General features: G+C 39.9%; 1 protein-coding gene across 3 annotated transcripts in view; it reads right to left on the bottom strand.

Annotated features, from left to right (window-relative positions):
- Positions 1-987: 987 nt before the first annotated feature.
- BMP5 (bone morphogenetic protein 5) overlaps positions 988-11931 on the bottom strand; it is a 73055-nt gene continuing 62111 nt past the window's right edge. For all 3 annotated transcript variants that reach the window (XM_034766298.1, XM_034766299.1, XM_034766300.1), the window contains 4 exons: positions 10707-10783; positions 7428-7538; positions 2992-3117; positions 988-2356 (listed from right to left, as the gene is read on the bottom strand). In XM_034766298.1, coding sequence (XP_034622189.1) covers positions 2222-2356; positions 2992-3117; positions 7428-7538; positions 10707-10783 — 449 coding nt within the window. In that variant the 3' untranslated portion in view covers positions 988-2221. The remainder of the gene's footprint in view (positions 2357-2991; positions 3118-7427; positions 7539-10706; positions 10784-11931) is intronic.

Raw genomic sequence — 11931 nt, 5'->3', positions numbered from 1 at the left:
GAAGCTCTCCCATTGGCATAGGAGTGTCTTCACTGAAGCGGTACAGGGGTGCAGCTGCACTGATGTAGCTGCACTGTTGCAGCTTTTTAAGTGTAGACCTGCCCTAAGAGTATAAGTGGCAATTGGCTCTGTTGAAATCATTGGAAATACATTGATTGACACCAGCTAAGGATCTGGCCCATAAAGTGCAATTCATTTGAAGAGATAAAATATATATTTTCTCTCTCTTTGTCTTTAGCTCAGTATGTTTATTAGGTACCCACTGTTTTTTTCAGTCTCTAAGGATGATGAAGAAAGTTTAAACTGATTAAAATGGGAACTACTCTCTTATGAATCCTGAATGGAAATGGAATGACCTTAATCATTTACTTAGTATTTTTCAGAGGACAGAAATGTGGAAAGTGTTACATCAGCTACTGTGGGAAAAAGGTGTGGTTGAACATGTGTGTGTTAAAACCCAAAGGTATATGTATGCATTTCTTTGGAGTATGTGAAAATAGTGATGCCAATTGTCTCTCCTCTCAAACAGAGGAAGGACTAGTAAGGAATTGCCAGAGCATTTTTTTTCATCCTTCCTTGTTTGAGCTATATTTTGACTTCAGTTGCTGTTTTAGTAGCTTAGAGAGTTGTAAAACTGTTATTAATACTCAACATGGTTCAAATAATAATTATGTCTTTAAAGTAACCAAATGAAAGCCATTTTGCAACACAGGTCAGTATTAAGACACAGAATTCAGCAAACACTAACCACAGTAATGGCCATTCTCATTTGTTCCAGCTTCTAAAGAACATGAATTTGACTTTCCAGTATAACATGGCTCAGAATCAAAAAGCAAAGCAGAGCAAATTAGTATTACAGGTTTATTAGATCTTAAAATATAGAAACATATTCCAACAACACATTTTAAAGAATAATATAATTTTCAGTTTCTTATTCTCAAAATAATACATCATTATTCAAAAATATATTACTTAATGTACACCAAATTCAGTTTCCATTAAATTTTATTTAGAATAAATTGAATTCAAAATATCATAACCATTTACCTGATTCATAAACAAACCCATAACTTTTCTGAAAGTATCCCCCATGCAGTTTAACGTTCATTATCTAAGTGGTCCCCAAACAGCAATTCACTGAAGAAACTTTATTAATATACCTTATTGTACATGAACTGCAATTAGACATAGTTATGGAGATACATAAAGTATAAAATAGTAATTGAAATGTAATGTTTGGAGAAAATGCTATGACTGAAAAAAAGAAACCCACCCTGTTTAATTTTTCAAAAAGTTAAGTGTATGTTTAACAATTTAAGACAATACTCCAACAGTGAGATAAAATAAATTAGTTTCTGCAAAACACACACATACCTGATTATATTATTCTGCAATAGTCTGTGTTTTGTGGAATGTGCATTAAATAACCATAGACATTGGGATTTAAACGAAAAGATTCTGTAAGGCATGAGAAATGTTCTATTCATTTTAAATAACACTCTAATATAGCAATATTTCTACTGAGGCAATTCCCAATAAAACTATATAAAATAATGACTGGTTGTAGGGATGGGAAATCAGGACCTTCTATTCTCCCATAATAACATGGGGATATTCAATGAAATTAAAAGATGGTAAATTCAAAACCGATAAATGAAAATACTTTTTCATACAATGTGCAATTAGACTGTAGAACTCACTGCCGGAAAATGTAATTGAGGCAAAAAATTTAGCAAGACAATAAAAGGGATGGGACATTTATATGGTAACAGGAATATCCAGAGTATAATAGTTAATGCAAACAAGTTTTGGAAGAGATAGTAAGATTAGAGATTAGGAGAGGACCTATTGTGCACAGAGATTATCCTAAAAACTGCCATATAAGGTTTCTTTCACCTTCATCTAAAGCACCTGCTATTGGCCACTGTGAGAGACAGGATACTGCACTAGACTAACCACAAATCTGACTACGAATGGCAATTTCAATGTTCCTAAATGCCTTACCCAGCAAGAAAAGGAAGCTAAGGAAAACAAATTCTTTCCAGATTTTAATCTTTTACACATTGCACACATTTATTAATTCTTGCCCATATAGTAAGGTGGCTCAGGTGAGTGTGGAGTTTTTTTGTTTTTGTTTTTTTGTTATTAAACACACAAAAAATCTGCAGCAGTAGTCTTATAGATAATAAACTGACAATTTATTTGAGGAAAGAAGGTTGTACTACAAGTGTTTAGTGTTAACTTGGAAAGCTATAGGCACAGACTCAAGCCGATCTCTACAGAATTCCTGAAGCTTTGAGCCTTTTGCAAAATTCCACAAGCCAAAACGTAACATATTCCTCCAGTTACACCGATTCTGTTAAAGAAAATAGCTATAACAATTATGTGCAGTCTTTCAGCTTCTATGTTCTACCTACTGTTTGTTTATTTAAACACTGTTCAACATTTCAATTTGTCTAATGGAGTAAAACTTCTAAAAGAAAAATTATGTTTAGCCAAGCATTTTTTCTTCAGTTTCTTTTTTTAGTGCCTTTTCTAAATAAATATCCAAGTATATATTTCATTTGCACAACATAACCAAATGTATTCAATTTCCTTTAACAATATAACAGTCACAGGAGTTCTGGGCTTTCTAACTTAAAAAAAAAAACTATACAAAGGTCTTACTTTAAAATGTTGAAATGGACAGAAAAAAGTCTCAGTGAGATCGATTGAAAAACAGCTTTGGAGGTTCCCCAACATAGTAAGGTGACCCATAAAATAAACTGTTTTGAAATTTCACCCATAGAAAAGAAACTATATACCTTTAAATAAATAAAAGCTACTATATACATTACTGTACATTAAATGAGAGATGGCATGAAATAGAATAAGTTTAGGGATGCTTTTTCACTAGCAAGAATTGTATTTTGACTTGATTACAATTCTGAACAAACACTGGGTTTGATTTTTTTTCCGTTTTTTATTCTAGTGGCAGCCACACGAACGCACCACCATATTTCTGTATTTTTTCAAAATAACATTGGAACTGTCATCAAAGTAGAGCACTGAGATTGCATTCAGTTTTGTAGGTGCACAGCATGGCTTAGGTACGTGATCAGGGAACATCAGATGAACCTGAAAGAGAGAGAGTGAAATTGCTTGTAGACCAAAATAGAAAGATGTAATGGCAAATCTATGGAAAACACAACTATTCAATTTGCAGAGTTCTGTAGTTACAGATTTTTTTTTTCATTTAGCAACTTTAATAAAAAGCTCACCTCCAGAATGCTCTACTGATTTACATAATAGAGTTATACAATAATAGCAGATGGAGAGATAAATTAGGAGGAATAGCCAAGAGAGAAACTTGGTTTTCAGATGAGATTTGAAAAAGAAATGGAGATAGGTCCTGATTCAGGAAAGCACTCAAACATGTGGTTAATACCATCACTATTCAGAACAGAATTTGAGCATTTGCTTAAGTCCCTGATTTAACTAAACTGTCTTCCTGAATCAGAGCCTCAATGGGGAGGGAGAAAGGAAGTTTGTTCCATACAGCAAATGTAGAGGCAAAGGCTCTCACACGGAATGTCTGGATTCTGTGATGATTCTAAGAACATATTTCTCTTTCAGCATCTATATATTTAAGGTGTCTATTGTCTTGGCATCTGTGATCCCACTGAAGTCAATGACAATTTTGTCAGGGGAAGCAGAATCAAGCCAAAAGATGGGTGTCAGATGCAGGGAAGGGTAAAGAGAGATTATTCTCTGAGGTAGGCTGCAGTATTCCAATGGAATGTTAAATAAAAGAAAGGTAATTTTGAGCAGCTTCTCAAAATGAATGGAGATATAGTGAAAATAACTGAAAATAAGGGCAACTAAACATACTTTCTCCATCCTTCAAAAAAGGCTGGAAGTAATTTTCTACACGTCTGGATAGCTAGAGACTGGGGAGGCCAGAGAGAAGGGAGTTGTGCTAGAGAGGGCAAGAGACTATTATGGTATGGATGAAGACTTCAGCAGTAATGGGTTTCATTTGTATGTTAAGTCTTTTAAAATCTGTTATAGCCATCTTTCTAGGAGTAATATAAGTTGATGGTCTTTGCCAGACCAAGAACAGTCAATCAGGAAGTGATTTTTATGTAACTGTTACCATGAGAAGATCTTTCAAAATGAACAATAATAAATCCCAAAGTATTAGTTTAGTAAGGATGTAGATACACACACACACACACACACACACCCTGCTACCTCAAAACTGATTAACTAATGACAAGCAAAATATTGGAGAAAAAAAAATATTGTCCTCTTTCTAAGCAGACATTTGCCCAGAGCCAGCCTCTGGATTCTATCAAGCCCACAGCTACCACCATCCCAATTCTGGGAACCCCGGGTGGGTGTTGGGGCTAAATTTGGCTTTCACTAAATACATTTCTTGCCTGTTTCATTGTAAAGATAGTTTTGAAAATGGAAGTTAGTCATGAGGATTTGGAATTTGTCGCAGTGATTTTATCTCCTCCGCCCGGGCAATCTCTGCTCAGAGCCATCCAGGGTCAGCCTCCTGAGCCTTTGAACCCCTTAGCTTTGATTTCTGTGATATTTTAGGGATGCCAGTCCTGCTACTGAAGAAGCTAGTGTCTCCACAAGCTACACTCTGGCTGCCTGCCAGTGAGCCAGCTCCTCTTTTAAATAGCTAATTTGGCCTCCCACCACTATAGGTCAGAGAAGGGGAACAGGTCTGACAGTTCAGCAGTGAGAGTGGCAGCTTGACCTGGAGGATTAAATGCAGAATTGGAAGCAAGGAACTCCTGCTCATGAATTTTGGCTCTGACACTACTGCATATATGGCCTTGATCAAATCTCCTAAACATTCTGCCTTACTTTCTCCATCTCCAAAATGGAAATAATAATTAGAGATGGAACAAAAGCCAACCCCTGGATCTGAACACACACGTCCTTTCAAAATCTCTAATAATACTGATACTAGAATTTGTACTGTAGTGAGGATTCACTTTTTAAATGTTTAAAAAGCATTATTAAGGTGGAATTTTCAAAAGCATTCGGCATTGGCCTAACTCTGCTTCCACTGAAGTCAATAGGAGTTTTACCCACGGATGTCAATGGGAGCAGAGTTAGCGCTACTCCAGCGCTTTTTTGACTCCTATGGATACACCTTAGAAAAAGCAGTTTAGCCCCATGCAGAAATGAAGATGTGCTGGACCAAAGATTGTTACAAAACAAACCAAAAAGTCAGTTATATTTGGAAGGGTTTCAAGGAACAATCTTGTCCCAAAACAAAGCTGCTTTTTCAGAATGGTGCAGTCACCATGGACAGGAGTTGATTACATTTGGATTGGGGGAGAGTGTATGAATAATTGTTTCCCGAACTCTCCCTGTGTGAACTCCCTTGAGTAAATCTAAATAATCTGTATAATTTCAAACAAAGTGTTTGGCTACTGCTGACCCAGCTAATTTATGTGCACTTAAAATTCAATTAGCCCGATGGATATCTGGCTGCCCAATAGAATGCATGTGCAGTACAATTTGAACCCCCTGCCCTTAAGAAACTATGGGGGATTTCAGCAAAAACTAGGTGCACATGTGAAAGTTGCCCTGCTATGTTTTACCTTGCATGACACATAATTGCATGAGAGAAACTGTAATCTAATGTCTCACTGAAGCTTGGCAACTTTTCTAGGCAATCTTTGCCATAATAGCTGAAGAGAAATAACAGTTTATTATTGTAAATGTGTTTTTCTTCATCATCACCACATATGCACATTGCCATAGTTCTTGCCAAAGAGCATTACTTCCCCTCTCCAAATGAATCCCTTTCCCACAGCCCATTGCTTACTTCCACCTTTGACTCCCTCCCCTCCTCCTGTCCCCTTCTGCCTCTCTGTGCAGGATCTTGCTGGCTTGAATGTTGGGATGGAAGAATATAAGGTCATTGGCTCTGTAGCTGGGGACTGCTGGGGGTGAGGGGATTGAATGGTGGGAGGAGAAGAGGCACATTTAGTGTATGTTAAAAATGGAACTAACACGAAATGTGCCTGCCATGATCCCAGTCACCTTGCTTGTCCATTGTAGCTCTTTCCCCTGTCCTTCATCGGTCTGCCTTTTAATTATACATGCTGTGCAGAGCATGGGCAGTGGGTCATATCCTCAGCTGGTATAAATGAAAAATGAGAGCCTAACATTAGACTCCTATGTCCATATTTCGGCACATAAATAAGTTCCCCTGATTTTTTGAACTGCTGAGCACCCAGTAGCTCCCACCGAAGCTTTCCTAGGGGACTGTTCCAGCAAATGTAAGTCAGAACATCCCATGGCGCTCCATCTTGTGCTGGGCTGGCTTGACTCCCAGCTGGAACCAGGACTGGGAGAGGTGGAAAGGTGGCTGTAAGGCTCTTCCCACTTCAGCTCCACCAAGCAGAGAATCAAATCCAAATGGTACTATGTTTCTAATCATAACTGGGAGCCAGGCATGACAGCACACAGCACGCTTCTTGCTTGCAACTGCATCAGCTCACATATCTTAGAGGTATTTTTCAGTCCAGTCAACTGATTGAGGCTTTTCTGATAACAATTGAAAACCGAGAGCTGCTGTGCAGCCACGGGTCAAAGTTACTGGAGACTGTAGTGTGAATGTTGATGAGAAACTTCAAAAGGTGCATAAACCACTTGGAAGCAGGGAGGGAGCCCTTCTTTGCTTTACATCAGCACAGTGGCAGATTAGCCACTGGGCCAACGGGGCCCATGCCCAGGGGCCCTGGTCAATTGGGGGACCCCCCAAAATGGGCACCCCTGTGCCCCAACCCTGCTCCCCAGCAGGAATGCCAGGTGGGGTCAGGGAAGCCCCTGTGCCCTAATCCCGGGACTGGAGGAGCTCTAGCTCCCTGCCATGGCCTCAGGGCTGGGGGAGCTCCCAGATGCTGCTGCTGCCTCAGGTCTGTGGCTAGGGGAGGGAGAGAACAGAGCTTCTCCTGTCGTGGGGCCGCAGTGGGGAGGGGATAAAATGAAGGGGGGCCGTGGGAAGGGGCAGAATAGGCTGGGGCTGTCGGCGGGACCGCAGGCAGAAGGAGCGGAATGGGGGAGGGAGTGCAGGTGAAAAGGGGGGGAGGGGCCCTCACTTGCTCTGTCCCAGGGCTCTACAAAACCTTAACCTGCCTTTGCATCAGCAGAACCCCTCAGTGCTGTGACACAGTCTTTTTCATGCATTATTGGGTCCGAAACAAAATGTAAATATATCAAAAGGGGCTTTCTGAGCATTTCATCCACTAGCCATTGAAATCACTAATGCTTTTGTACAAGGGTGTAATTTAAACAAAATTAATCCAAATCCAATAAAATTAATCCGAATCCAACAGTAATAAACCGAGAGGAAAATGTAGCTCCCTGTCCCAAGCTGCTTGCATGTTACAAAAATGATCTAATGGACATACCAGAGTCTGAACTATGGCATGGTTTGTAGCATTCATGTGGGCATTGAGTGGAAAGGAGCATTCTCCATCACAGTAGAACGCAGCATAGCCCTCTGGTGCTATTATCCAATCCTGAAATATAAAACCATAAGCAAACTAAATAATAACAATAACAAACAGACAATCTCAATCCTTCCCAGTTCAATCAATTGAAAACTGTATCACTATCATTCTAATTTGGATCCAGGATGACTGAATAAGGCGTATACAGAAATACAATATTTGGAAAAAAATTGTCCTAATCTCTGTTCCTACAAAACCAAGATGAAAATTGAGTTAAACGTAGAAATATGTACTGAATACCCCCAACTAACCAACCAGTGAAGGAATTTAGCAAAGAAATACATCGGAACTAGCCTTTAAAATACTTTTCCTCCCACTTTGAAATTCTCGCAAGGGTGCTGGAACAATTTGTATAGTGGGGGTGCTGAGAGCCACTGAACCAAACTATAAACCCTGTATAATGGAAACCACTTCAAGCCAGGGAGTGCTACAGTATCACCCACGCTCTTAGTTCCAGCACCTATGAATTCTCAGGCTATTTCTGGTTCACTAAAAACATCCCAAATGCATCATTCTCTGGCATATCCAATGCCATTAATCCCTATGATTTGCTTGAGACTAAGAGTATTTATGGTCTCAGGAGTTGCATGGGGGATGGTGGCATTACTGATGTTACAGAATGATCAGTTTGGGGGGTCTTCAGCAAGCCATAAAACAGATAATTTTTCACAAAGAGAAAAAGGTATTTTTAAAAGTTTAGTTAGAGAATTTTTCTTTGCTGAATTCCCCCATGGCCTGGCTGAGGTGGGGAGGGGGAGGGGAGCATTAAGCACATATTTTGGGGGTTAACCCAATTTTCATTGTAGTCCTGTTCACTGTTAGTTTCACTGACCCATTTTTGAATTGCTATACTTGGTTAGGTGCTTGCATTATGAAATTATCTATTCTTTTTATAAATATGTATTTAGAGAAATCTGAGCTACACAAGCTGCAACATTTTCATGAAATATTATTTTACATTTTCTGTGACACCTTGCTTTGCCCATGATCTCAAAGTGCCTTACAAATGATGGGCCCTGTTGTGGAAAAATCTACGGGAGAACAAGTACCGGGTACTTGGAAAACTCTGAACATCCATGTAGTGAGGAAGGATGGTGCAGCAGTCAGGCACTCACTTAGGAATTGGGAAACTTGCATTCAAGTCCCTGCTCTGCCACAGACTTACTGTGTGACCTCAGGCAAGTCACTTACTCTGTGCCTCAGTTCCCCATCTGTAAAATGACAATAACAATACTACCTTACCTGACAGGGGTTTTGTGAGGATAAAACTCTCAGATACTACAGTAATAGGAGCCCTATAAATACCTAAGATAGATATCTAGAAGCTAGAGCATTTCCAAAGAACATTGAGGGTGTCAGGGCCTGCTGCCTATGGATCTGTCAGGGTGCTTGATATGCTAATCCTATAGCTATCCCATGAGCCACATACAAATAGCACAGGGACACCATAGAGGGCAAAGGCATTTGTGCAGGAGCTGCTATGTCCACATTACTACTCAGATCCTCATCACAATCCCACCACGAGTCAGGAGTCCAGTTCTTCCTTGCCCTAGGCTGGCCTCTCCACCCGCCAAGGGGACGGCCAGACTGAGCAGGAAAACAAAGGAATTAACGTTAATGGCTTTGATGGGAATAGTGCCACAGAGTGACTCTCCTTTAACCACATAAAGGAACTTCTGCTGAGTCAAAAGAAGCTAATGCTGCTCGAGTTCAATCCTCTTTGTCAGTTTTTTTGCCTTTTTAGTGGGGTTTCCAGTACTTTAATCCCCTTTATAGCTAACATTGGAGGCAGATGACATAACCCTAAGAACAGTGGCCAAAAATGTAAAACTTGGGTGCCTAAAGTTAAACATCTATATCCATATTACCCACTCAACTTCTGTTTATGTGCTTAAATATGGATTTAGAACCCTAACTTAAGCCATCTAATTTGAAAATTTTAGCCAGTTGATTCTTTTTGGCCTTATAGCTAAAACCAAGTACAGTATTAGAGGCAATTAAGTATATGCCTCAGCTCATATTTAGGGATTACATCCTGACTACACCTAGCAATGAACACTTTAGTTTTAACATGAGTGTTTTATATTATTTATAGGAATCACATCAACCATCACTGAAATGAAACTACCTCTGGGGTATAATGTTGCAACTGTTTAAGAGCGCACAGCAGTTCTACACATCTAGGAAGCAAAAATGAATTCTGTATTAAATTGATATTGCAGAGGGAATTTAAGTATACATGGAAACCTGAAATGTGTTATCTAAATCAGTTGCTGATGGCCTTCCCATTATTTCCTTAATAAAATATTTCCTTTGCAAACAGCTTTTGCTTCTCTGGAAGAACCCAGCAGAGCCTCTATTTTCTCTGTCTTTTTTTGCCTTACCTCTGCTTTCATGGCCCCACAGGCACCGTCTTTTCTGTTAAACTACGACTGCATAAAGGGGTTGCTGTTCAGTGATTCAGGACACCTTGTAGGGGCTGAAAGCTCTGCTTCCACAGGGCTCCAAACCCAGATGGTATAATTCTCATCTGTCATTACACGGCAAGTGCAGGAACTAGAAAGAGACTCAAGCCAAATCTGGATCTGGATTTCAAATACTCCACAAATTAGCAAGGGTGCTGGAACAATTTGTATAGTGGGGGCTCTGAGACCCATTCAACCAAACTGTATATGATGGAAACCACCTCAAGCCAAGGGGTGCAGCAGCACTCCTACTTCCAGCACCTATGAAGTTTAGGGGTGTTCAGAGCTGGGATTTAGGTTTGATCAAATATTGAAAGAGGGTTGAGTGACAGGATTCTGATGCAGATTCAAACCCCAGCACCACCAATGTACACACGGTGTTCAGATCTGGAGTAATGGTGAAGGCCTATCCCTAGTAAAACCGATTAATTTATCAGGGCTATAAACCTATTTAAGTCTGGGGTATTTATCACACAGCCTCATCAGCTATTTTCCCACAGGACTCAGTGGGTTGTAAACATGAAGAGCTCTATAACTGCTACCAAAGGATTGCATACAGGATCACACATCATTACAAAGTGCACTTTGAGAATTCTTGCCTCTTCAATGCAGCACCAGTTACCACCAGGGAAAATCCCTCTACAACAGACGATAGATTGTAAACGAGATTATAGAAACTAGCACTGATAGGAAAGAGCATTGGTATCCATACCTGCCATCCCAAGTCACGGAAACTCACATAAAGTTCATGTTTTTTACAGGCTTGCTTTTGTTCACTTGTGTTGTAATCTACAGAAAGAAAAAGACACTGTTCAGACATACTGCTCTGGAAGACAAGATTCTTGGCAAACTTGCACAAAGCAAAGGAACAGAAATACTCTCATTTCTACAGGTAGGGCTGATCCATAAAGTCAATATAATTTTTTGAAGTTCAGAAACCCCAATCTCAGGCTGGCATAGAATCATAGAATACCAGGGTTGGAAAGGACCTCAGGAGGTCATCTAGTCCAACCTCCTGCTCAAAGCAGGACCACTCCCCAGACAGATTTTTGCCCCAGATCCCTAAATGGCCCCCTTGAGAATTGAACTCTCAACCCTGGGTTTAGCAGGCCAATGCTCAAACCACTGAGCTAGCCCTTGCCCCATAGTTTGTGTACAGAGTGGAAATAATGCATTCAGGATTAGGGAAAATAACTTTTTATGCTGCCTAACTGCTAGCTATCGAAGTAGCAGGTCCAATAATATTGGCAGATATAATTTTGCAAGCTGGAAAAAGAACATCAAGGGCCTGATCTAAAACTCACTGAAGACAGTGGGAATCTTTGCACTGGGCTTTGGATCAGGTCTCAAGTGCCAAACAAAGAGTGGGAAGGGCCCCAATTTCAAATGATAAATATAAAAGGCATAATTCGAGTTATTTAAATCTTAGCACATTTTGCATAGCTAAATTTTTTACTATGGTAAAAAATATCTGCCAACTAATGGTCTTTAACTATTAATACAAATGTAAGCAAGTAGCACAATAGATGCACTTTAAAGGCTTGACTGTCTCTGGCCCTGGCATAGGTGTGCTTCTCTACACCCTTGCGCACTCTGAAATAATCCCTCTCCTTGGGGAAGTACAAAGATGTGGGGAAGTCCTGGTCCCATCACATCACTACCCTATCTGAGCAGTTGGATGGGAATACAAGACAACAGGCTGTAGCATCTCAAGGGATGCTGCATCTTAGCACATTCTCCTTGCCTGGGATCTGGGAGAGTGATTATGCCTCCTGATGATGTTCAGCATTACAGTCAGTTTAAAAAAAAAAAGATTTTGGTGAAAAAATGTTAAGACAAACAATGGCTTTTTGATCAAAACAAACATTTTCATAGAACATTTTCATTTTGGTAGAAATTTCATAACCCCCCTCCCTTCCTGGAAACTGAAAAACCAA

This window comes from Trachemys scripta, chromosome 3, assembly GCF_013100865.1.
Source record: "Trachemys scripta elegans isolate TJP31775 chromosome 3, CAS_Tse_1.0, whole genome shotgun sequence".
Lineage (NCBI taxonomy): Eukaryota > Metazoa > Chordata > Testudines > Emydidae > Trachemys > Trachemys scripta.
Note: the sequence above shows the minus strand (reverse complement) of the source record. Positions and strands in the feature narration are given on the sequence as shown.